The 24,285-nt window shown below is 33.0% G+C and overlaps 1 protein-coding gene across 1 annotated transcript in view; it reads left to right on the top strand.

Annotated features, from left to right (window-relative positions):
• The window catches only part of LOC124365552 (twinfilin), a 31,588-nt gene that overhangs the window by 6,872 nt on the left and 431 nt on the right, over positions 1-24,285 (top strand). The window contains exons 3-7 of the mRNA XM_046821547.1: positions 1,298-1,409; positions 5,163-5,328; positions 8,175-8,406; positions 11,512-11,655; positions 13,476-13,597. Of these exons, the coding sequence (XP_046677503.1) occupies positions 1,298-1,409; positions 5,163-5,328; positions 8,175-8,406; positions 11,512-11,655; positions 13,476-13,597 (776 nt within the window). The remainder of the gene's footprint in view (positions 1-1,297; positions 1,410-5,162; positions 5,329-8,174; positions 8,407-11,511; positions 11,656-13,475; positions 13,598-24,285) is intronic.

The following is a 24,285-nucleotide window of genomic DNA, read 5'->3' as shown; positions in this document are numbered from 1 at the left end:
TTTCTAAATTTCTAAATTAATTAAAATTTAGTATACTGCTTGATTATTTTTTTGTAAAATACTTAATAAAAACAACTTAAGAAGTTTAAAATAACATACTATTTTCAAAAATTCCTCTTTTTGTTTAAGTATTGAAATTAGTGTTAATGTGGAATTCAAGTAAAATCTACCCAGTGATTTAGACAGCCTTTTTGTACAGGACAACTAATTTACACAAAGTTTTAACGTATACACTACTTGTGTACTTGGCCAATTTGTAGGTTTAAGGTCATAAACTAATAATGTTGGTTGATTTGTTTCAAGATCAAATGGAAAATTGTGTTAGTTTTCTAGAACCAAAGTATTTTATAGACAGGACTTAATAAAATTTAACTATCCACTTGGTATAAAATATCATAAATACCATATTTTTGTATAATAATATAAAATAAAAGAAAATTAGTCAGCAGTTATTGAGTTAAATTAATAAAATAAAATAGTTAAAATAATGGTATTAGTTGTATGATATGTATTTTAGCAGTAATGTTCATGAGTGGTTTAATTAATGTGTATTTTTACACTGGGCATCTTTTGTTTTTTCTGAAAGTATCAATTTATTCTTAGTAAACTGAAAATGACTACCTACTCCACTTAATTGTTACTGTACCCTTACCTATCAGTATCTATTTACCCGTTGTGTGAGTAAATGCAGTGGTGTTTTGTTTTTATTTTGGTTCTGTGTTGTAGGTTTTCTTGATTTTTAACTTATTGCATACTTGTATTGGAGGATTTGACACCTGTAAAAGACAAAAGATACCAGTTCTTGAAACATTGTTTTTCACTACACATAACGTAGCTATGGTGGGAAGGGTTGGACTTGAGTTTAGCTCCAGTTCACCTTCCTCTCAGTGCAGCATCTGAAATCTGATCTCAATTGTACACCTGATGAAACAATGAGAATAACTCTTCACCTAGTTATAAGACTACATTATGTAGTCTGGGTGTCACTGTTATCAAAACAATTTAAAGAGTTCATTTTAAGGTTTTCTTTTTGTCTGCGATTTTTTTATCACTTTAGATAAAGATGACTCCAGATTCCAGGAGTCAAGTTTGTGACAGCATCAAATTTCAGACTGCACGATGAGGATGGATAACTGAACCTAAACTCAACAATTACATTGTATTTCAGTTTCCGTACATATAACAATAGCAATACCCATTGTTTTATCCTTTAAAATCATCCACAGACAATAAATGACTTTTAAAGTTGGAATCTATTAAACTTTGTACTGACTAAATTTCCATTTATATATTGCAGAGCAGTTAGTCCTGTCAAAACATATGGACTCTGAAGGATCTTGGGAGAAAGACTATGACCGCTGTGTGCCACATTTGGTAGAACCGGAACAGCCTTGTTATGTCCTTTACAGGTAGGCTGTAGAGTTATATAATGTAGAGTAATCTCTCATGAGAGAATGTTTGAACATCCTACATGATCTGGTAACAGAATGTTTACACCAATTTGGCTTATGAAATCTGGCCCAGTTTTAATGAAGCACCATATTCGTAACTCTAAATATGACTTTTTAGTGGAAGACAACACATTTATAGATGGAAACGCTGATGAGACACTTAGCTACTGCAGGTGACTATGATTTATAAAAGGGCCCAGAAGACATGCCTATTCCAGGGCATGGTGAAGATGACGTTACTGTGAGAAAAGACCTTACTAGAGATTAGCCAGGCCAACCATCAGAAGTCATAGACCCACCTACCCAGAATTCTGTAGAATTCCCAGAACTAGTAAATGCAGAATTTGGACATGCAGAACAAAGAGTTAAAGAAATTCAACCCATAAACCTTCAGTAGTACAGAACAACAAAGCCAGAACAGAAGAGAGCTGCAGGGCTTGCATCGTTATTTTTGTAGGCTTACATTAAATTTAGGACTAACACAACTGGACTAACTATAAATAAGATTACACTGTCATGATTAGATTAACATTGGTAAGAAATATGAACAGTTAATTTTAAAAATGGCTATAGACACTAAAAGTGAACCAAAATCACTAAGAATCTAAGCAGTGTACATGTCAAATAACAACACAAATTACAAGTTTGTACATTTTTTTAGTTTAAGAGATTTCATGATGAATTTGTGAACAGTATTACACAAGATCAGTCAAAATGGTTGAAGTGATAAAAATAATAGAAAGGATTTTCTAAATATGTCCTTTGTTAATTCTTTCTCCATGTGCCAATTGGCATAGGTTGTCTTACAAATTTGTGATTAATAAATGGCTCAAATGTGAGCATTTAAATTTTATCTGGTAACTTGTAATTAGTATTTCATTTACTGCATTCATTTCTACATGATAAAAACTATTGATATACATTTTAATCTCCTCTAATTGGTACCAAAAATATTGTGATAACTTTGATTTATATTGTTAAATTAGTGAATGGGCCAAAGCAACTCTCATGTCTACTTCATCAGACCCAGGTACAACATGAAGCAATACTTGTTGCTTCACTAATTGGCAGTAATAAGTAGGTTTAAAGACCTAACTTTGTAGAAAAAATTTACTTATGTAGCTTTTATAATAACAACTCCATATAAAAATTAAAGTTAAGTTTAATAAAAATTAACACATTAATGAAAATTCTTTGAATATCTTGGAAAGTTTGTTATTGACGATGGTAGGTTTGAAAGAATAACAGGACTTCAGACATTTGCCATCATCATATGTTACAAAATATATAACACTAGTTTTTGAATGAAATCACCCTCTTCATCAGGTCTGAAGACAATAGATATACATGTACTTAAAACATACAATTTGCAGCAATGAATTGCCTCCAAAAAAAGAAAAGAAAGGGATCATACCCGAAAACTGCTTGGAGTCCAGAAAGGAGAAAATGAACCCAGGCATTGTCACTCAACAAAAATCAAGAGCACAAAAACATAATGCACGGGTGAAAGTGAAAGAATAACAAAAAATATAATTTTGGCATTTCCTTTGGTATCACAGTGTGTCATCTGACAAAAATGATATGAGAAGGGTAAAGACAGCCACCTCCGACACTATGTTTTATATCTAGACGTTAATTTGATGTTGTTTGTAAGAATTTTATTGGTTTGTTTGATTCTTAAATCTTCTTAGCTTTCTTAGTTATTTTTTTTTTAATATTTGTAAAAAAAGTGGCCTAATCTCAACTGAAGATTCACTTAACGGTTGGTCTGGTAATTTTGTGTATGAAGCCTCAATAAGTTTGTGTTTGAAGAAATTCTCCCAGCAGTGTTTTATGTTAGCTTCATCCCATTTCATCTGATGATGATTTTAGACCAGAAGTGTTGAACAGTTTTAGACTTTTCCACTAGCTCTTTTTTATATTTTCTTTATGTTCTTTAATTCTCATATTTATTGATCTTTTTGTCTTGCCTATGTATTTTCTATTTGAAGAACATGTTATATTCTAAACACAGTCTTTTGAGTGCTGTGTCCCATTTTTGTTTTGGTTTTTACGAGACATATAAAAGTGTTTTGTGTTCTAAAACTAGTTCTGGCTCATGGATTTTTCTATTGTTTCTTTTGCACTTATTTCTGACAGCCTGAGGGTATCCATTTATTTTTAAAAGATCTGATTCGACCTTGTTTCTTTTGAGCCATCTTTGAGATGTACAGTTTAAAGTATACTCCAAGCAGTTTTCGGGTATGACCCATTTTTTTAGAGGCAGTCCATTGCTGCATATTGTAGGTTTTAAATATCTATTAATTGTCCTCACACCTGATGAAGAGGGTAGATTTAACTCCTCAAAACGTAGTGTTATAAGGTTGAAAAAATGTCTAAAATAATAAAAAAGAAACAAAGCACACAAGAAGATACCAAATGTACAGTGCAGCATTATTATAATCAAATGAAATGTAACTGAGAAAATATATTTTTTTTGTTTAACTTATTATGCTTCCATAGTAAAATAACTCAAATGCATTAATATGAAATGCAGTAGAATTGTACTTTTTAGTAAAAAAAAAAACATTATTTTCAAATGAGGTAGTGTAAGTTTTATTTGTTTTCTTAGGATAAGAAGCTTATAAATTGCACATCATTTAAAAAAAAAAAACCTTTGCGCTGCTTCCAAAGCGACAGGATATTCTGGATGGGTAAGGTCGGGGATAGAGGCCAGGTAGGGTAGGTTACCAAACACTTAGTTGTTTTTGAGCAGTTTGTAATGGCAGTTACGAGTTTGTAACTTGATATACTAGTTTGTAAGTTGATGGAATAAAGTTACAGTGTCCATGCCAAATTAATGTAATCTAAACCATTTATTTTTTATAGATGGTTAGTAAAAAAGTAAACAAACAGATAGAAACTGAGAAACAGGACATGTGTTCAGGGATATATTAAAAACTGTTCATGACATCAATCCATTTTTTAACCCATTGCAGATCACTGACGAGTTGGGCTCGTCATGCAGCGACCGGACCTAACAGCACGATGACGAGCTCAGGTCGCAAAAGCGATCAGCTTTTAAGTTTCCCACCAAATAGTTCTATTAATGTGTGATAGATCGGGCAATCGTCTTCACTTGTCAACTAAGAGTGTTTAACAACGGTCTACGTTTAGAGTTTTCAAAGTTTTATAAATATCCTACAAATCGCAGTTGTATGTCGAAATTGAAAAATCAATCATATGAGTTTTACTCTATGCTTTTTAGCGCTTCTGATTGGGTGTTTTCCTCAGTTGTTATTATAATACTTTTGAGGTTAGTGACACAGAACTAAACGACGCAGACGTACATGTTGGCGAGTTTAGTCTAGACAATGGTCCGGATGTTGTAATCGCTTCGTCCGAGCCGCTTTATTTAGACTATGATTCAGACATCATCCCTGCCACCCCGGAACCTTGCTCGCGTGTTATCGTTTCTACATCACGGATACCCCAGCAGGCCCATGTTCCATCTGAACAAATACCTTCACAGGTGAATTTTCTAGTATACAATAGCGAGCGATACAATGTGGCGCACCATTGCTGTTCGTGCGCCCGCTGACCGTAAATTAATTCGTGTCCATGCGCTAAAACAATATGATCCGCAATGGGTTAAGTACTGTATTTATGTATAACTTACTCTATACATATACAGGATATTGTGCACAATACCTGATGAAATGTTATTTGTAGATTTGACAGTAAAAACGAAACAGGAGGGTTTGACTGGTTGTTGATAAGTTGGTCTCCAGATGATTCACACATCAGACAAAAAATGTTGTATGCCTCTACAAAAGCAACACTCAAGCAGGAGTTTGGCAGTGGGCAGATCAAGGAGGAGGTTCATGCCACTGTGCATGTAAGTGGAATGCTTTCAAATAAACAAATTTTGTACTTGGTCATAGCTTCAAAAATGTGTTTTAGTGTTATACTGCCATCACTCATATACATTTAATGAACATAAAGTAGTGATTAATTGGTGTAAAATAAATCAATTTACGTTTACACAAATCAATGCAAACATACATAAAAAGTAAATATTTATCTATCTTCTTTGTCAGTCATTTTACTTACTAACACATAGTATATACAATATTAATGATTAAAAAAATAAATGATGAGAAAAATGTAACATATGTAATAATTTTAGTTGGGATTGATACAGATACTTAAATTTAAGATTTCTGTAAAAAAATAATAATATTATGCAATTTTTGCTAAAATAATTTTTAATAAAATATGGTTGGGATTAAAATTAATACTTTTTAGCAGGTTTCATGACTTATTTTTCAGACAAATTACCAAAATAATGCTGGAATCAAGGGTTAAATGCGGTTTTACATAAATTAACAGATATATGTTTAATGTGAAACATATAATTAACAATGTTTTAAAAGTAATTTATAATGTGACAAAACAATAAATTTTCAAAAGGCAATTTACTGTCTATATTATACTGTAATATCAATATAAATATTATATAATTTTGAACTTGATCAGTGTGTAACATTATATACAAAATATGAGAGGCCAGCATTTAAAAAGCTATGCTATGGATATTATTTTAAATTTAAACACCATACAGACAAATTGCTGTTTTTGACAGAAACCAGCCAGTAACATTGGTCAATATCTTACGTTAAAAATGACTGAAATAGGAATTTAAATAGTTTTAAACTACATGTATTCTCTCCCAAGGAGTAGTACCAACTGCTACAAAACAAATGCTCTCCACCATTGAGCGTGCTGAGTGTATATTTAAACCAATTCCAGGAACTTTTTAGTTATACCTCATATACAATCAGCCAGTAACAAGACTAATATTAATACATATTTTCCTTGTATTAATAAGTTTATTTAAGTGAAACTCATGACATATTCCGTAAATAATTTGTTTTTTTGCAGCCATGCTTGTATTTAAGTTGTGAAATTAACCCTTATGTATTTTTATAATTCATTATATTCTGTCATATTCTATTATCTGTCATGTTATTAGTATGAAATGAGCTTTTACAAATTGTGGTGTATACCTCATATTTTAATAATTATGTATAGACTATTTCAAAATATTCTAAACTGTTTTACTGTTACAATATTTTTACAAATTTACTTGACAGTTTAGATCATAATGTAGCACACTATGTGTACTAGGTGATCCTACTTCAAGATTGATAAGGTACATTTACAATTATAGGAATGATGTGTTGAACTATATTAACTAATCATGTACTGTTCTCTTATGTACTAGATAAGATACGATTTCTTCACCTCGTAACTTTGTCACTGTCGTTACCAAAGAATGAGATATATCAGGCAGTCAGTTACTTCTTTTATATTTCTATCACAATAAAGTATTACAAAATAATCTTCTTTTCCTTGTTTAAAGTTTGTTATTGACAATGGAAGGTTTGAAAGGATAACAGGATTTCGGACATTTGCCATCGTCATATGTTACAAAAGGTATATACCTTTTGTAATAAAAGGAGTGTTATACCTTATCTTCATTTAATTTCCAATTCTTCTTTAATATTATTAAATGCCTTGCTAATAAAATTAATATTTCTAAACAGTGACAAATGTTTAATTTGTTTAAAGACATCCCACTATTTAATTGAAACTTACTTTTGATTTAGTCGTACCCTCCAACTGACCATATACATTTATATACTGGCAAGCCAACTTTAGAAGATTTGTGAGTGCTTTTATAAACTGTTATAAAAGATATATGTTCTATGCAAAGGTACCTTTTTGTTAAAAATTGTTTGCCAAAATATGTAGAATTTGAATATTAAACTAGAAAAAATACTAGTGCCTATACAAAAAAATAATCTTGAAAAACTAGTAGTTGCTCAACAATTATGGTGCAAAACCACAAATATCAAGTTCTCTGGTCATGTACCAACATATTTTTACTATCTTGAAAGAAACTATGAAACAATGTGTAAAAATATATAACACATACATATTATACCATCGTTACTGTGGCATCTTAGTTTTCCCAGTGATGTCAGACGATCACAAAATTTAATATTTAGCTAAGGTGTGTTCATGTGAGTTAATTTCACATTTCACGACACTATCATTTCTGTCAGACAATTTATGTACACTCCTCCATGATGCTTTATACAATGAACTTTTGAAGTTCGGTTAGTATTTTTTAGGCTTATGTGCACTGGTTGAAGTATGAGAACATTTTGATCAATGTGAAAAATGATAAGGCTATTTCTTATGTTGGTTATGTGCATTTATCAACAACCCAAAGAGACTGACCCTAATGTTTAACCTTATTAAATTATTACTTTATATTTTGCATTAGTTTATGTAGCCAAAACAAGATATAGGTTTTAATGATTTCATCTTTGTTCATAAAAACTTTCTTTAGTGAGTTGTTTAATTTTATAGGGTTGAAGGTAATCTGAAGCTAGAGTAAAGAAGATTTTAAAAAGTGTTGGAACCTTGTCTCTTTCAGTTTTATATAGACAATATCAAAGGAATTTGCGGAAAAAAGGAATGTTTTTCTAACTCACAGAAGGTCACATCTTTTCTATTTAGGTATTGTTGTTATTAATTAATTTTGTATTTATTTATTATTAAAATAATCTATCTATAACCTGTTGATGCTTGTTTGGTAGGATAGCTGATCTTACTAAAAGGTAGTGGTAAAAATGGTGCATTTTGATTACTAATTAAGATGAGATTGTCTAGGAGGATGTGACATTGTCAGGGTTGAAGAAGACAAGACAGGCCGCCAAATCTCCAGCACCTCTCACCACCAGGGAGGAGGAGTTGGCAAGCCTGTCTCAGGATCTCACAGAGGTGAGCATCGACTCCCGCACTCAGACACTTGGGGGTGTGGCCTTTCCCCTCCACCCAGAAGCTGTTGCTGCCATCCAGGACCTATCTATGGGCAACTGTGACTACGTACAGCTCAAGATAGGTTAGATTCGAATTTGTGAAAGCAATATAATCTCTTTAAAATAGTAAATACTTTATATTTTGTTAAGGATGTAGAATGACAACTTCTTATTTGTTTGTGTTTAATGTCTCTATGTTAAAAATAACAATCTTCCAATCTGGTAAAGGTAAAGAATACCTCAATAATAAGCTTGGAGAAAAATTGTTATTGTTCCGTATTCAGTTATGCTAACACAGTACCTAATTTTAAAACGTTTTGATACACTCTGTAAATACAGTTAAAAGATAAATAATAATACATTAAGATAGAGATAAATAAATTTTGTTTGTGCCAAAATATTTAGTATAAATAGACCTATAAATGATTGATGTATCACAGAACTCATGTTTACATTTGAAAATTTCCTAAAAAGCATCCCAATCCCCCAAATTGGGCCATTTTACAAAGCTGAAAATAGTTTTATTGGATTTTGTGAGGTCAAATTAGGGGGAAATAAGAAAGAAAATGGGTATGAGTTGTGAAGAAACTAAATATTAAGAAGTAATTGGTGGTTAAGTTTTCCCTCTCGTGACACTCTAGTCCTAAAAACAATTACCAAATTATAAAAGCACTTTTAAATTCACCCTTTTTCAAAAATGAATTTGATAATCACACCAATAAGGTTGTTTGTTACCACTGATGTGTTCCTAAAGGCCGGTATCGACAGTGCGAGGCTGCTCGCTGCGAATGCCTCGTGCCATCTGCCTCAGGGTGAGCTCTTCAGCTAGCATCTAGTTTGTAACCACGAATGCTCACTGCGAGCACGCGAAACCACTCGCATTCGTAGTGAAGACAGTCGGGACAATGTTTTTTTTTTTCTAGAAATGCGCAAGTTGCTGCCGCTGCTTTTATTGTGATCAATTGTATCGAACGTGTCATTTGGCATGTCCTTATCAGATGGAAAGTCTAACCATGTGTTTGCAAACCATTTGGACTTGTAAACATCTCCTTGACCTGTAAAATAAAAACTCAATAATTTCTTGTGAATTTAACTTTCATAGTAAAATTCCAAAATACATTGTATTATAAATTTTACAAAAATGTACAAATGTGTAATCGGTGAAATTTGTAAATACCTTTTTGAATGTTGTTTGTGTTGTATTATGTAGTAAAAACATACCTGATCCTGTAACTTGACTTTTCTTTTCCCTTGAGCTTTCACGTCGGTAAGACCCCAACAGAGACGTCATCTTCTTTTTCAGATCTTTCACCGAAACATACATTGACTGTGATATTTCGCGCCACAAGTCTTCTCTCTTGTTTTTATTATAATATTCAGGGTGTTTTGAGTCCCACAGTTTCATAACACTTCACTAATTGTCTGATAATTTCATGATTATCCATGATGACAGTTTCGTTGTGGAGGTTTGTTGGTTTGCAGTGCAGAATTGTGTCTTGTACGGTGCGAGGCAAACAGTGCAGGTATCCACTTGATGCACAGCTCGGAGCGAGGCACCTTTGAGCGCTGCTCTAAAACCGACAAGCACACGGCTCGCCTCACATTGTGCAACAGGAACGCCTCATAGCGAGCAACCCCGGTATCCACAGTCCGAGACAAAGCCGAGCATTCGCCACGAGGCATTCGCAGCGAGCAGCCTCGCACTGTCGATACCGGCCTTAAGAATCACAAATAAATTTAAAATCTCATTTTTTCAGGATGAAAAAATCTCACGTATGTCAAAGATTTAAATCAGTGGAAAATAAGTAATATAAAAATATGAAATAACATAAACAAGAATGGTTACAAAACAATAACATGATTAGTCCTATATGTGTAGGCTAAATGGAACATTCCTCTCTCCTCATGCTGTAAGCCTAGTTACTGTTGTTCTAAAACCATGTGGCATATCCATATTATATCATTGTTGTAAAGCACTTTGATATACTACAACAAATAAAAGATAATATTGCAGAGCAATTGTTTTTGTCAGATGATGTAACAAGGAAACTCACAATTTAGTAGTAAAGAAAGAAATATTACTAAAAGTCTTTTAAAGGTGTTTATTTATTCAATCCTTCTAATGGCAAAGCTGTTTGGTTCATAATTTACAAAACAATAATTATTAATTAAAAAAATATACGTATGTAACATAGCATCTAGTAAGGAATAAAGAAGAGAAAAAGTACAATATTAAACTAATCTTAATTATATTTAGCTTTAGTGAGGATGTTGTCATGACTATTTTTAAGATTTTCTAGTTAAAATTGAGTTAAAGAATTGCTAGCAAATAATTTACATCTTGAAATATTTTAGTACTGGTGTGGATAGCTAATATCAAAAGAATTGTGTAAAATTATTTGAAATGTTTGAACCGGAAATCTGTGATAACAATAATGAAACTAGTGTCTCAACAGTGTTATGAGTATGTGTGAGTTTTTGAAAGTTTGTGTTTTGTATGAGTCTTAACATTAATGGACACTCTCCAAATTAAATGAGATATTTTCCATTATTCTTGAAACCATTAAAATTTCTAAAGCGTATGGTTTTATATTGTGAATATTATCTTTGGGATTTAATGGGTATGCAGATAAGTGGAGTTACTTTTACTTTGATGAAATAGTTATCGGTTTTAATTCCTCACCTATTCATTTATTTTGAATCAACCCTTCATACTATAAGCTTCGTTATGTGTAGAAAACTTGGTTGCTCCACAGTGCTTAGGGATTGTGTCAGACACATTGTAATGCACTCAATTGTTCACCTGATGAGACATTGAGACTGCCACTTCACCCATTTATTTGAGTCTCTGATGTCAAACGATGTAAAAGTTTGTTTTGAACTTCTTCGTCACAACTCTTTAGATTTCTTCAGACGAACATGACTTCAGATTAGACCAGGAGTCAAGTCTGAGACAGCGTCAGATACCAAATGCTGCAATACAAGGAAGGTGAATGGAACTAAACTCAACATTCAAATTGAATCAACCCTTCCTACCATAGCTATGTTATTAATTTATATAAAAACTTAAATAATAACTTCTCCACACTGTTTGTCTATTCTAAACACTGATTTAGAAAAAATTATCATTTAAGTTTAAAAGCTATTGTTTTAATGAATATTTGTGAAAGATTTGATACTGCCCACAGACATTGAGAACGAAAAGATCTTACTAGTGAAGGCTGATAAGGTGAGTGTGTCGAGACTGCAGAACCTTGTACCGTCTGATGCTGCCCGTTATCACCTTTTCTGCTTCAAACACACCCACGAGTGTGATTACCTTGAGTCTATTGGTAAGTATGTAATTTGTGTATAACAAATATCATTTAAAATTTTAATTGTTCCTCTGATTTCTTATAATGACAACCTTTAAAGCCTAAAAATATTGCCTTCTTGTAATGGCATGTATTATGGATGGTTGTTTCTTAAAGAATCACTAGTTTGATTTTGTCATTGGAATTGTTTAATTAAAAAGATACTAGAACTCATTAAAATGCTCAATAAATATTGTCTGTTGTCTTTAAAAATAATACAGTATTTATTAAGAGTAGAATCCCGGTACTGGTGTCTTTATCTCGTTAGTATGCAAGGGGTAACATCCAAGCAGTATGCCTATTTTTTAGAAATCATAGTGTTTTTGTATCTAGTAACTCAGGAACTTGTCTTATTCCTCCTCATATATTTCCACAAGTGACCTTTTGATTGTGTATTGAGTCCCATGTTTGCTTTATTGTAATTTTATTAGTCCCCAACATATTGATTCAGCAATTTTTCCTCCTAAACGTATGGAAGTATTGTACAAAATGACGTACTTATATTACAAGTTTCATGTACTTTTATTGTACACATATTCTTTTGAATTATAAATATTTTATTTTAACTCAGTAATTTGCTCATGTATGACCCTTTCCACAATGTAAATATCATTATGCATTATATAATGCATTGCATTATATATAAATACATGTTGTACATTTTTATTGAAAGTTTTATGTGCAAAGTATTTATATTACTATTTACTGAGGACAATTAAATAGGTTACTAAAAATGTCCATTTAAACAAAATATAAAAAAAGTAAGTGAGAGCTTGTCTTTGCACGAATTTTCGTGTCTAGAAGTTGGTGTGATTCAACCTGTAACAAATACTTCTATATCAGACAAATCATGTAACCTCTGTACTCCTTAGTTTTATTACCCCATAGTAACTACTACATACAAATATCAAATCTTTGGTATATTATTGATTTCTGGAATAAATCATGAATTACACTTGGGCTGTATTAATATAGAGTATAGTAGTAATCAGGGGTGTACAATACCGAGGCACTTGTGAATCAGGGTAAATACTTAATGTTCATAAATACCCTGAATTTTAATTTAAAAAGTCTGAGTAAGCAAAACTTTGGAAAATGTACACAAACACAAACATTTTATTTATAGACATGTTTCAATACTAGGAAGTCTTGATAATATATTTTTTAACAAACATATGAATTGATGCTTTAATAACAGGACTTGAACAATTCTTAATAATACGTCATGAATGTGACTTATAATGCTTATATGGTTAAATTCCATTTCTTATGTAACTACTAGTGTATTTAGATACAAATCAAACAGTACATTTAATTCTAAATAATTAGCATGATTTCAAAAATATAGCTTGTAAATTTTCATACTGATATATGTATATCATATGTTTATACATACATACATCATATATATATGCGTGTATGCATGTGTGTGTATATATATATTTGTGTGTGTGTGTATATATATCGTCATAGTTGACTCTCACCATAGTCTGTTACTGAATAATCAAGAGTTGGCAGTACTTTTGGGTTGGAACAAGAGATCATCTCTCATAAAGCTTCCCCCATCAGTATCAACAAAATTACCTAATAATGTTATTACAACTGAGTTTTTTTTCTGATAACATAATATATTCTTATTCACACAACTCATTTTATAAGCAATATTTATTAGCTGGTTGATAATTGACTCCTAAGTCCATGACTTTTTTAGAAACATCTTCATCGATTTTCTATTTTGTTTTATGAGTCACAACAGTTTTATGTTGCAACTATTTAATTAATGCAATATTCTTTTTCAGTGTTTATATATTCTATGCCAGGCTACTCCTGCACAATAAAGGAACGTATGCTGTACTCCAGTTGTAAAGCACCTCTTCTGGATTATATTGAAAACTCTATTGGCCTTATAGTTGAGAAAAAGGTAATAATTTGTCCACTCCCATAATAGTATGATAAGAAGACCAATTTAGTAAATTTTGAATTGGATATCTGGATAAAATCTGTTTGTTTGGGTAAAACGCTACTTTTTTGTGCCATCTGCTATTCTTCACATTCTCAAGGGAGATGTTCAACAATATTTTGTTAGAAAATCTTGAATGGAAGCAAAAATAAATTATTATTTTTTTATAATTTTGTGTGAAGTAGTGAATTAATTGTGTAATCAAAACTATTTGACTCCAACTGGTTGTAAATAATTTCTTTTCATTTTCTTTGTTTACAATTTAGGTCCTCTTCAAACTGGACATTAAAGTCACCAAACACATCCACAACAAACTCCTCTTTAGCACATTTGCTGCGAAAAAAAAAAAAAACGTAATTGCGGTCATCATATGCGGAAATTTTTTATGTTGAAAAAACTTACTTTATATGGTTGAAAGACAGGGTTGAAGGTCTAAAATTATTTTTCGGCTGTATTTCTTGGACCTCTGATGTTATAAGAGTCGTCCCCGTTTGGGGCCGGCCGCATTTAGGGTAGGTCCCCATGAAGTTCAAACTTGTTGTAAAGAGCACATCTCTGGTAATAACTCATATTGTTTGGTTAGGAGACCGTTATAAATGTCTAAATGTTGTTTCCGGTAGTTTTTCTTAAAAATTATGATGAAAAATCATCGGTTCCCAATTGGGGCCGGCCGCATATCTTGGTCTAATTAGTCGGTATTCTTAGTTCTAAGTACTATATACACTTTATACAACCCCACCACCCACCCATTGTCTGTCTGTATTTATGTCAAAGATGCATGATACGATTCAAAACAGTTACCAATACACAGGCCAGGCTTGTCTGGGCACGTTTCACAGTGGTAAGCGACCTTGACGTTTGGCTTTCCATTTTTGGTGCACTGCCTGCATTTCTTCTTCATTGTTCGGTTGACATTTGCCTCTAGGTCCTGGATCTTTCCCAACTTGTGAGCATCTTTCCTCTTTCTCTTTTGGAAAATATTTTTAATGCCTTGAGGGGGTTGAGGTAGAAGACCTCTGATGACTTCCAACCGGAAATCATAGAGTGTCATCTTGGGCCGGTACAAGTTGTGAAGCTGGTAAGCGTTCATAGAATCATTTGCATCATAAAGAATAAAGAATAAAGAATTTATTTCTCTTTTTTTTTACATCACAATATATACAATATACATATAGTTGACAATTTTTTTATATATGTATAGTAGACAGTTTTACGTATTTATGTCTTGCCAGGACTGACTTCAAAACTATAAGTTTATCTACAATATTTTAAATACAAAAACATGTCAAGCACAATGAAAAAGTTTACAAGGTTTTTTAACTTAAACAAATTTACTCGTAAGAATACATAAAAGTAAATAATCTAAGTACAAGAATGAAACTAAAAAATATACTGAGATAACAAAAACATAAAGATAATTATCAACTACATCTTACTTTTTATATATAGAGAAATATAGGGCCTCCAAGGCTAGCCTGTTCGGAGGTTCCAGCATAAAAACAATTAATAAACAAATAGTTATCAGCGAACAAAAATCACACAAAAAATAAACCAAATTCTCGCTAAGGAAAAGAAATATATATTTACATAAAACTATTCAAAACAAGATATTTAAATCTGTATAACCTGATTTAAATTTGAATTTACATTTACTTAGAACTAATGTGTTTGTCAAAATGATTAAGAGGATAATAATGAAAATTTATATAAAAACCCAAAGTGATAATATTAAAAGCTAAACTTGAATATTTAGAACGATATCTATATTATCTATATCATGGAGCCACTTTTTTTAGTTTTTTTTAAAATACAATTTTATTTGTTGAGTTTTTAATGTGGCTTGGCAGCCTGTTAAAAAACCAAGGTCCAATAAAAATAAAAGATTTGGTAAAGAATGTATTTTTCGGCTTTGGAACTTCAGCATTATCTGCATTTCTAAGTTTACTTTTGTATTCATTAATTTGATGAACAGAAGTTATCATACTAAAATAACATTTTAAAATCTTAAAAACGAATAAATGTTTCAAAGGAAAAACTTTCAACTGTTTAAATAGTGGACGAGAGGGTTCAGTTATTTTTTTTGAAGTTATTATTCTGACAAAATGTTTTTGCTGTAAGTATATTGAATTCATATTTATGTTATAAGTACCACCCCAAAGAAATAATCCATATTCAATACGGCTTTGTACAAGTGCAAAATATAGCATTCTAAGTATGTTTGAGCAACACATATTTTTCAGAAAATAAAAGAGTCTAATTACGTTATTTAACTTTGTTTTAATGTTTGTTATATGATTTTTCCAATTAACTTCTTGATCTAAAATAACACCTAGGTATTTTAAATTTTTAGTTTTTTCAACGATTGAACATTTATTTGTTAAACAGATACTTAAGCTTGAATCCATAATACAACCTGCACATTTATAAATTATGGGTGTTTCAAACGATACATCTTTTCTTAAGCTAAAATTAATATACATCGTTTTTTCAGTACTAAGTAACATATGGTTCATTTTGAACCACCACTGTATTGCTGTCAGATCTTTATTCATAGCAATATGAATATCAGCCAAATTATCTTTTACGTAACTGAGCGCAGTGTCGTCCGCAAAAGACGTCACTTTACCTTCAAATTTTGCATTACATAGGTCATTTATATATATTATGAAAAGAATTGGCCCTAAAACGGATCCTTGAGGAACACCGTGAGAAATTGTACCAGGTTCGCTGTATGTGGCACACACTTTGACACATTGACGTCTATTTTTTAAGTAGCTTTCAAACCATTTGTTTGTTACTCCTCTGATTCCAGATTTATGCATTTTATCAAGTAGAATATCATGATCCACAGTATCAAAAGCTTTTTTTATATCTAAAAAAAGGCCACTAGTACATTTATTTAGGTTTAATCTGTCATAAATGTTTGACATGAAATGCATTAGGGCATTTTCAGTGTTCATATTATCTCTAAAACCAAACTGATTTTGACTAAAAAAACGCGTGTTGTTAAGAAATTTTAAAAGCTTCTTTTTCATTATTTTTTCATAAATTTTTGAGAAACAAGAAAGTAATGAGATTGGGCGATAATTGCTACATTGACTGTTTGGTCCTTTCTTATAAATAGGAATTACAACTGCTTGCTTCAATTGGTTTGGGAAAATACCATGTTCAAAACTTGAATTTATCAGATACGCAAGAATTTCAACTATTTCCCGTGCAACTGTTTTGATAAGATTAGAACTTATATTATCTATACCAGGAGAGGTATTATTTTTTAAGGAATTTATAGCAATAGTTACGTCTTCTTTGAAAATAGCTTCTAAAAACATTGATCTGACTTGATACACATCGTCAAAATAGCTTTTAAAACTTAAAGTTGAAAAATTCATAGGCAAATTGCTATCTAAATCTAAATTATCTATTATGTTCAAAAAATATTCATTAAACTCATTTGCTACAGTCCTTGAGTCGTATTCAAGTTTATCATTTATATACAATCCAACAGATTTTGAATTTACTTTCATTTGATTAGTTATGCCATTTAAAACCTTCCAAGTATTTTTTGTATTACCTTCACATTTTTCAAATTGTACTTTATAGTAATTATTTTTTAGCGCTCTTATTTCATCTTGTAACTTGTTTCTAGAAATGGTATAATAGTTTTTTCAGATTAATATTATTAGGATGATTTTTTACAAGTTTGAATAAGGAGTTTCTCTTTTTAATTTTTCTACAAATAAAATCATTTATCCAAGGTTTTATTTGTTTTATTTTTTTATTAAAAGTTAATATTTCTTCACTTTGTTTTATATATATCTGAAATAAGTCAATGAAAGAGTCAAAAGCAGACGACGGGTCCTGATCGTTGTAAACATCAGACCAGTCGGCTTCACGCAACAGCTGTCTCAGCTTATCATAGTTGACGCGCGTCCTGAGCGGCTGAGAGGTTGGCAAGGGCTCGTCCCCCTCCCCATCCCCACCGGCCAGTGATAAGCGCACACACAACAGTGAGTGGTCAGTGATACCGGCGTGTATTGTTGAGACATCCACTAACATCCTGTATCGGCACGCAATATGGGCGAAAACATGATCAATACAGGTGGCCGAGTCTGCCGCAATCCTTGTAGGCTCATGATTTAAACTTTCTAATCCATTCATCGCCAATAACCTCAGATAGCTATCAACAAGTTGCGTGTTTTCTAATATATTTATATTCAAATCACCAACAATAAAAAAATATTGATATTTATTGAAACTATTTAAAACTACTGAGAACTCATTAATGAAAGAATCTATTGAATGGAAATATAATCTGTATACAGATAATAAACAAATTTCATAACCAAGAATATTAATTATAATTTTTAAGGCATCAGCTGTTTACATTTGAACTATTGAAGAATGTATAACTGAAATTGAACTTTTAACATAAACCGCAATGCCACCTGATCTATAACTATCGTTGCAATTTGAATACAAAACATAGTTAGGTATTGAATATTGATTTATTTCGTTACTATTAATCCATATTTCTGATAGAATAATTATATCAGGATAAGTCTTTTTCTGTGACATTTCTAATAAAAATAGATCAAAGTTTTTCCTAATACTTCTAATGTTTTGATGAATTAGTTTAACTAAAAAACTACTAATTATTGCTGAAAAAATAAACTATTTACAAGAAAAAAATAGTTAATAATGATAATGAAGAAAAGAAAATATAGAGCTAGGAAAAAAATATACATGATATAATCTACATTTATACATACATATATAAATAAATGTATACATCTACATACACACGCACATAAAACATATTGAAACAGAACAGTTATAAAAATCAAAAAACTAAGTTAGCCTATACCTTGCTTAAGTCAGCCTGGCAAGTTACATGGATTACTCGAGCAGATTCCTCCCTCCGTAAGAAGATCTTGCCGTTGCGGACCCACAGGAACTTGTAGTTCTTCTCCCGCTTCAACCTTCTCGCCTCGCCCAGAAGCTTCCTCCTCGTCAGCGTCAGGGACTCGTTGATGTAGACCGGCTGGTCTACCCCCAGGTTCATATGCCGAGTAGAAAAGCTGCTTTTGACCCTCCGTTTCCTCAGGAATTCTTCTTTATCTAGTCGGCTGACGAATTTAACGATGATCCCCGGTGGCAAGTTGTTGGGACCAGACTTATTTCCCAAACGGTGACAGGCATCGATCATAGATCTGGTTATATCCATCACATGGACAAAGATTTTTTTGTACCATCTCATAGTCTTTTGCTCACATGGGTAGTACGCCATCATTTGATCAGCTCGATCAACACCACTCATGTGAGCATTGTACTTCACGATGGGAAGAGGTTTTTATTTAGTGCGTCCTCTTTTGTCAACAAAATCTACCATCTCATTCTCATGTTCTGTTGAGATGTAGAGAACAGTTCTCTTATATTTCCATTTTCCTATCATTACGCTATTAGCGTATTGTGCTACAGTCCCTCCTTTCTTTAGGGGCTGGTTTGTAACCTCTGGAGGAGTAAACTTCCTACCCATATGTAGTGTCTCTTTACAATAGGTCTTCTCAGCTAACAGTTTTGGAGCAAGTCTGTAACTATTATAATAGTTGTCTATGTAGACTGAATTCCCCTGCCCAAAATAGTCTTTCAAAAGGTGAAGTACAACTTTTTCTGTGTGTCCTACACCACCTACAATAGTATCAGATTTTCCGGTGTAGAACAGGAACTTTAGAATAAAGCCCTGGTGTTCTGTCAATGTGTACAATTTTGCACCTTACTTGTGGCGTTTTCCCTTCATATATTGGCGGAAGTGCAGCCTCCCTCTCCAAAGCACCATATCCTCATCAAGAGACAACTCTTTTTGAGGATAGTATATACTTCTCATCTTGTTGTTAAAATAATTGACAACAAAATCAATTTTTTCATCTGGCAGCATTGTCATTTGTTCTGCAGAAATGCAGACACCGTGTGATTGACAAGAATCAATCTCTGGACATAAAACTACTGAAACATTTAATATTGAACAAATAATCAGTTTTCCAGTAGTCTTGTATTCTATTTCAGAATCAGAATCAGTCTTTATTGTTACATCAGCGTTTATACATAGCATTGTTATAGAAACAGGTAGCATTGTCATAAGTTAACCCATTGTGTGCGGCCGGCCCACTTATGGGCCGGCTTGGCTGCGCACGCATTGCGGCCGGCCCTCTAGTGGGCCTTTCAGTGTAGCTCAGCTACTCGCCCGAGACGGTTGAATCTTTGCCGCATTTTCTAGTGGTATTCACATTCCGTTTCGGTTGTTTTCGTTCTTAGTTCCCGCGTTGTGGTCGGCCTGTACTAGGCCCATTGTGTACTCCAATATTTTTGTGTTTTGTGTTGTGTTATTATGTAACGGAGGTGATTGTATATATTCTACCGTGTTGTCTGTAGTGTTATACTTATTGCAATGGATTCTGCAGTGCCTAGTACCTCTCCGGTCTCAGCACCTTTGTAAGTAGAAATGTTAAAGAGGAACATGACAGTGATGGCTCTGTGGACGAAGTTCAAAGACTTGTTGACAATTCGTCTACTGATTCTTCATCACATGATAGCGACGATGATGATCAGCATGAAATTGTGTGCCCGACTTGGAGTATTTCCACCGCATGTATGCGCCAGATTGAATTTCTAAGAACTGATACTTTGTTGTTGCCATTCCCGGGTAACGGTACTCCAATGGATTTCTTCAATCTTCTTATTGACGATATATTTCTCGAAAGAATTTGTCAGTTTTCCAATTCTTATGCTTTCAACGAAGTTTATGCTAAACCTAACTTGATCCCTCATTCCCGAATTAATGCTTGGAAGGACATTACAGTGTCAGAGCTAAAAATATTTTTGGGAATTTTGCTGCACACTGGAACAATCAAAATCAACCGTCTTCAGCATTATTGGAGAACGGATTATCTTTTTAACTTTAAGTGTTTTAGCACGTTCATGTCAAGGGATAGGTTCCTGGTAATTTTGCGTTGTTTGCATTTCTGTAGACACAATCCTAATGATAACGACAATGCTATTAAAAAAATCGAATTAGTTATAACCTGTTTCAACAACAAAATGAGGAGTGTTTATTACCCTCAAAAAGAATTGTCTCTTGACAAGGCAATGGTACTGTGGAGGGGTAGACTACATTTTAGACAGTACATAAAGGGCAAGTGACATAAGTATGGTGTCAAACTATACACCCTAACAGAGCACCAGGGTTTTATATTGAGATTTCTTTTATATACAGGAAAAGCAGACAATGTTGTCGGTGGTGTTGGGCACACCGAAAAAGTGGTTCTCCATCTGTTGAAAGACTACTTGGGAAAGGGACATGCTGTATATATGGACAACTTTTACAACAGTTACTCCCTAGCCAGCAAATTACTCTCTGAGAAGACCTACTGCACCGGAACATTGCGTGCTGGAAGGAAACATACACCTATGGAGGTGACAAACACAGTTTTGAAAAAAGGTTAAACAATTGCGCAGTACGCAAATGGAGTTATGATTGGCAAGTGGAGAGACAAAAGAAATGTTACGTATATCTCAACTGAACATGAGAACGATTTAGTAGATTTTGTAGACAAACGAGGTCGTGCAAAGAAAAAACCCCTCCCGATTGTCAAGTATACTGCTCACATGAGTGGAGTTGATCGCGCTGATCAAATGATGGCGTACAACCCTTGTGAACGCAAAACCATAAGGTGGTACAAGAAAATATTTATACATGTACTACAAATGATACTTGTAAATGCGCACAGCCTTCACAACATGAATCAACAAAAAATGTCCCTCTACGACTTCAGATTGGAAGTTATAAAAGGCCTTTTACCTCAACCAACTCACACCATTGAAACACCTCCTCAAAAAAAGAAAAGGGTTCAGGCTCACAAACTTGGAAAGATTCTTGGCAAAGACAGCAAAAACAAAACATTGCGAAAAAAGTGTAGGCAGTGTACTAAAGTGGGAAAACCAAACACTAAGACACTATACCATTGTGAAACATGTCCGGAAAACCCTGGTCTGTGTATGGGTCAATGTTTTGAGACCTACCATGATTCCTTGTACTAACAAAAACATTCGGGTGGGAATGTATATAGTGTAAATATCATAACTAGGAATAATAAGGAAAAGGAATAATTACTAATATTAGACTAAGTGAAGTAAATTTAGTAGTGGTTGACTTTCGAGGAGGTAGACAGTGCAGAACTAACCAAAAGTGCGGCTGGCCTACATGTGGGCCCGAGTGTATATAGTGTAAATAACATTACAAAAAAACCAAAAACAAGGAATTATAACTGTTGTTAGACTAAATAATACTGTACAATTAGTGGTTGTGCGCTTTTGAGTAGTTCGAAAATAACAACACTTTCAAGAAATGCGGCCGGCCCACATGTGGGCCCAAAACTATGACATCATTATTTTACCGAATTCGACCGGAAACATCCTATAGACCATCGTTCCTGTCTTTCAACCACCAAAGGTAAGTTATTCCACAATAAAAATATTCCCGCATATGACAAACCTAATTACGGATTTTCCCGCAGCGAATGTGTTAATGTAATAATGATACATACACCTATACATTCATACATATGCACATCACCATTCACATTATACATATACACATAAACATACATATAAGAGGTCAAGACAGCGTAACAAATTTAATGTAATCTATGTTAAAACACAATTTTAAAATTCAGGATCCATAAAATACTCATCAACACTATAATAGTTTTTTTCCAACAAAAAATCTGTTAGTTTGCTTTTAAATGTTTTTGAATTGATTAAATGTTTATATTTTTGAGGTAACTTATTATATAGTTTTTTTTGCCGTGTATATTGGAGTTTTTTTCTACCAGACGCAGTCGATGTATGGGATATTGAAAATTAGCTTTAAATCTTGTATTGTAATTATGATCAAAGTTATCACTTGATAAGCTTTCAAAATTTGATTGTACTGTTAGTAGGGTTTTCAGAATGTATAAATTTGGAAGTGATAAGGTTTTTAATTCTTTAAACAGAGGTTTGCAAGAAGTTCTAAATGATGAAAAGGTCATTAATCTCATAATTTTTTTTGGATCTTAAAAACTTTATCAAAGTCAGAAGATGATCTCCAAAATTCAATACCATATTGAATTGTTGAAAAAAAGAAAGAGTAGTAAATTATTATTTTAGTTTCCAAATTAATTGAATTTCGTAACACTAGCATTTGATAACATGCCGAGTTCAAACTTCTAATAATATTTTCAATACATTTTTTCCAAGAAAAGTTTATATCCAGATCAATACCTAAAAATTTTATGCTATCACATAATTTTATTTGCTGGCCGTGGAAAATCACATCCTTATTATAGCCCTCCTTTAATTAGGCCGTTCAAAAATTTAGTAGTAATAATTTAGTAGTATTTAATCTGATTGTCCTGGTATGTAACAGAATTCCTAAGAATGTCTTTAGCTCTGGCACAGTGAGGTCCTTCCAAGTATTTATTCGTGATTTGGGAGTCAAATTATTCTTAGAGTACACATCATTGAATGCATAAGCATAGTATACTTGCAAACACTTTCCAGAAAAACAACATCAAGCAAGAGATTGAAAAAATCCAGCGGGGAACCAACCCCTGGAATCGACACCAGCAAGGAATCAGTTTTAACAATTCCAATTTGACGCATCCCCATAGTAGATATACTCCATGAAGGGCATTGAATAGGTTCATCCGCATCGTCAGAACACACGGAAGAACCAGAAGAGTCATCAAGCTGTCTTTGGATGTCGTCAATTGAACCGTCACTGTCATAGTGTTCTTCATTATTTGAAGTATGAGAGGTACTCTGACCAGAGGTGCTAGGCACTGTGGGATCTATTTTCACTAAAAAATGCAAAAAACATTAATTATATACCGTAAGAAGCACACACACATCACTGACACTGTAATATTCCACCAAACATGATAAAACAACAAGTAATGAATGGTCCCCGATTGGGGCCGAACCGTACCACGGGACAACGAACGAAGACAGCCACAAAATGGTGTACACAGTAACAGATGACGGAGCAAAGATCCACCCGTTTACAGCGAGTGGCCGAACCACACTAAATCAAAGTGCGCTGTGTTGCTTGACGGCACCATATGGGGCCGACTGTGCTGCGCGCCAAGGTCAGACAGCCCCAGGTGGGGCCATCCGCACTGAATGTGTTAAAGGCTGCTAACTGATCCAAAAGTTTATCAAAGTTTTGGCCATTCGGTGTCCGATATACACACCACATTTAGAGATATTTAGATTGGGAAGTACGGCTGTACAAGCCTCAAAGGATAATTCAGCTGGCATTTTAAGCTGTAATGGCTCTGCCAGCACACAAATGCAAATACAGCCTTGTTTGAATAATTCACGTATAAGAAATGATTCATCTTTATTACACCAGTGTTCAGTCAGACCCAATAGCACAATATTGTCTCTTTCTTCTGAGAAAGCATTCATTTAATTTATTTTTGTTTTTATGCCTTGGACATTGGAGTGCAACCTTGCTGGTTCTCTTCAGTTAGTTATTTTATTATTTTTGACCCAGAACCTTTCTTAAACTTGCAATAAATTAGCTGATGTCAAATGCTTATTTTAACCTC

Source organism: Homalodisca vitripennis, chromosome 1 (assembly GCF_021130785.1).
Source record: "Homalodisca vitripennis isolate AUS2020 chromosome 1, UT_GWSS_2.1, whole genome shotgun sequence".
NCBI lineage: Eukaryota > Metazoa > Arthropoda > Insecta > Hemiptera > Cicadellidae > Homalodisca > Homalodisca vitripennis.
Note: the sequence above shows the minus strand (reverse complement) of the source record. Positions and strands in the feature narration are given on the sequence as shown.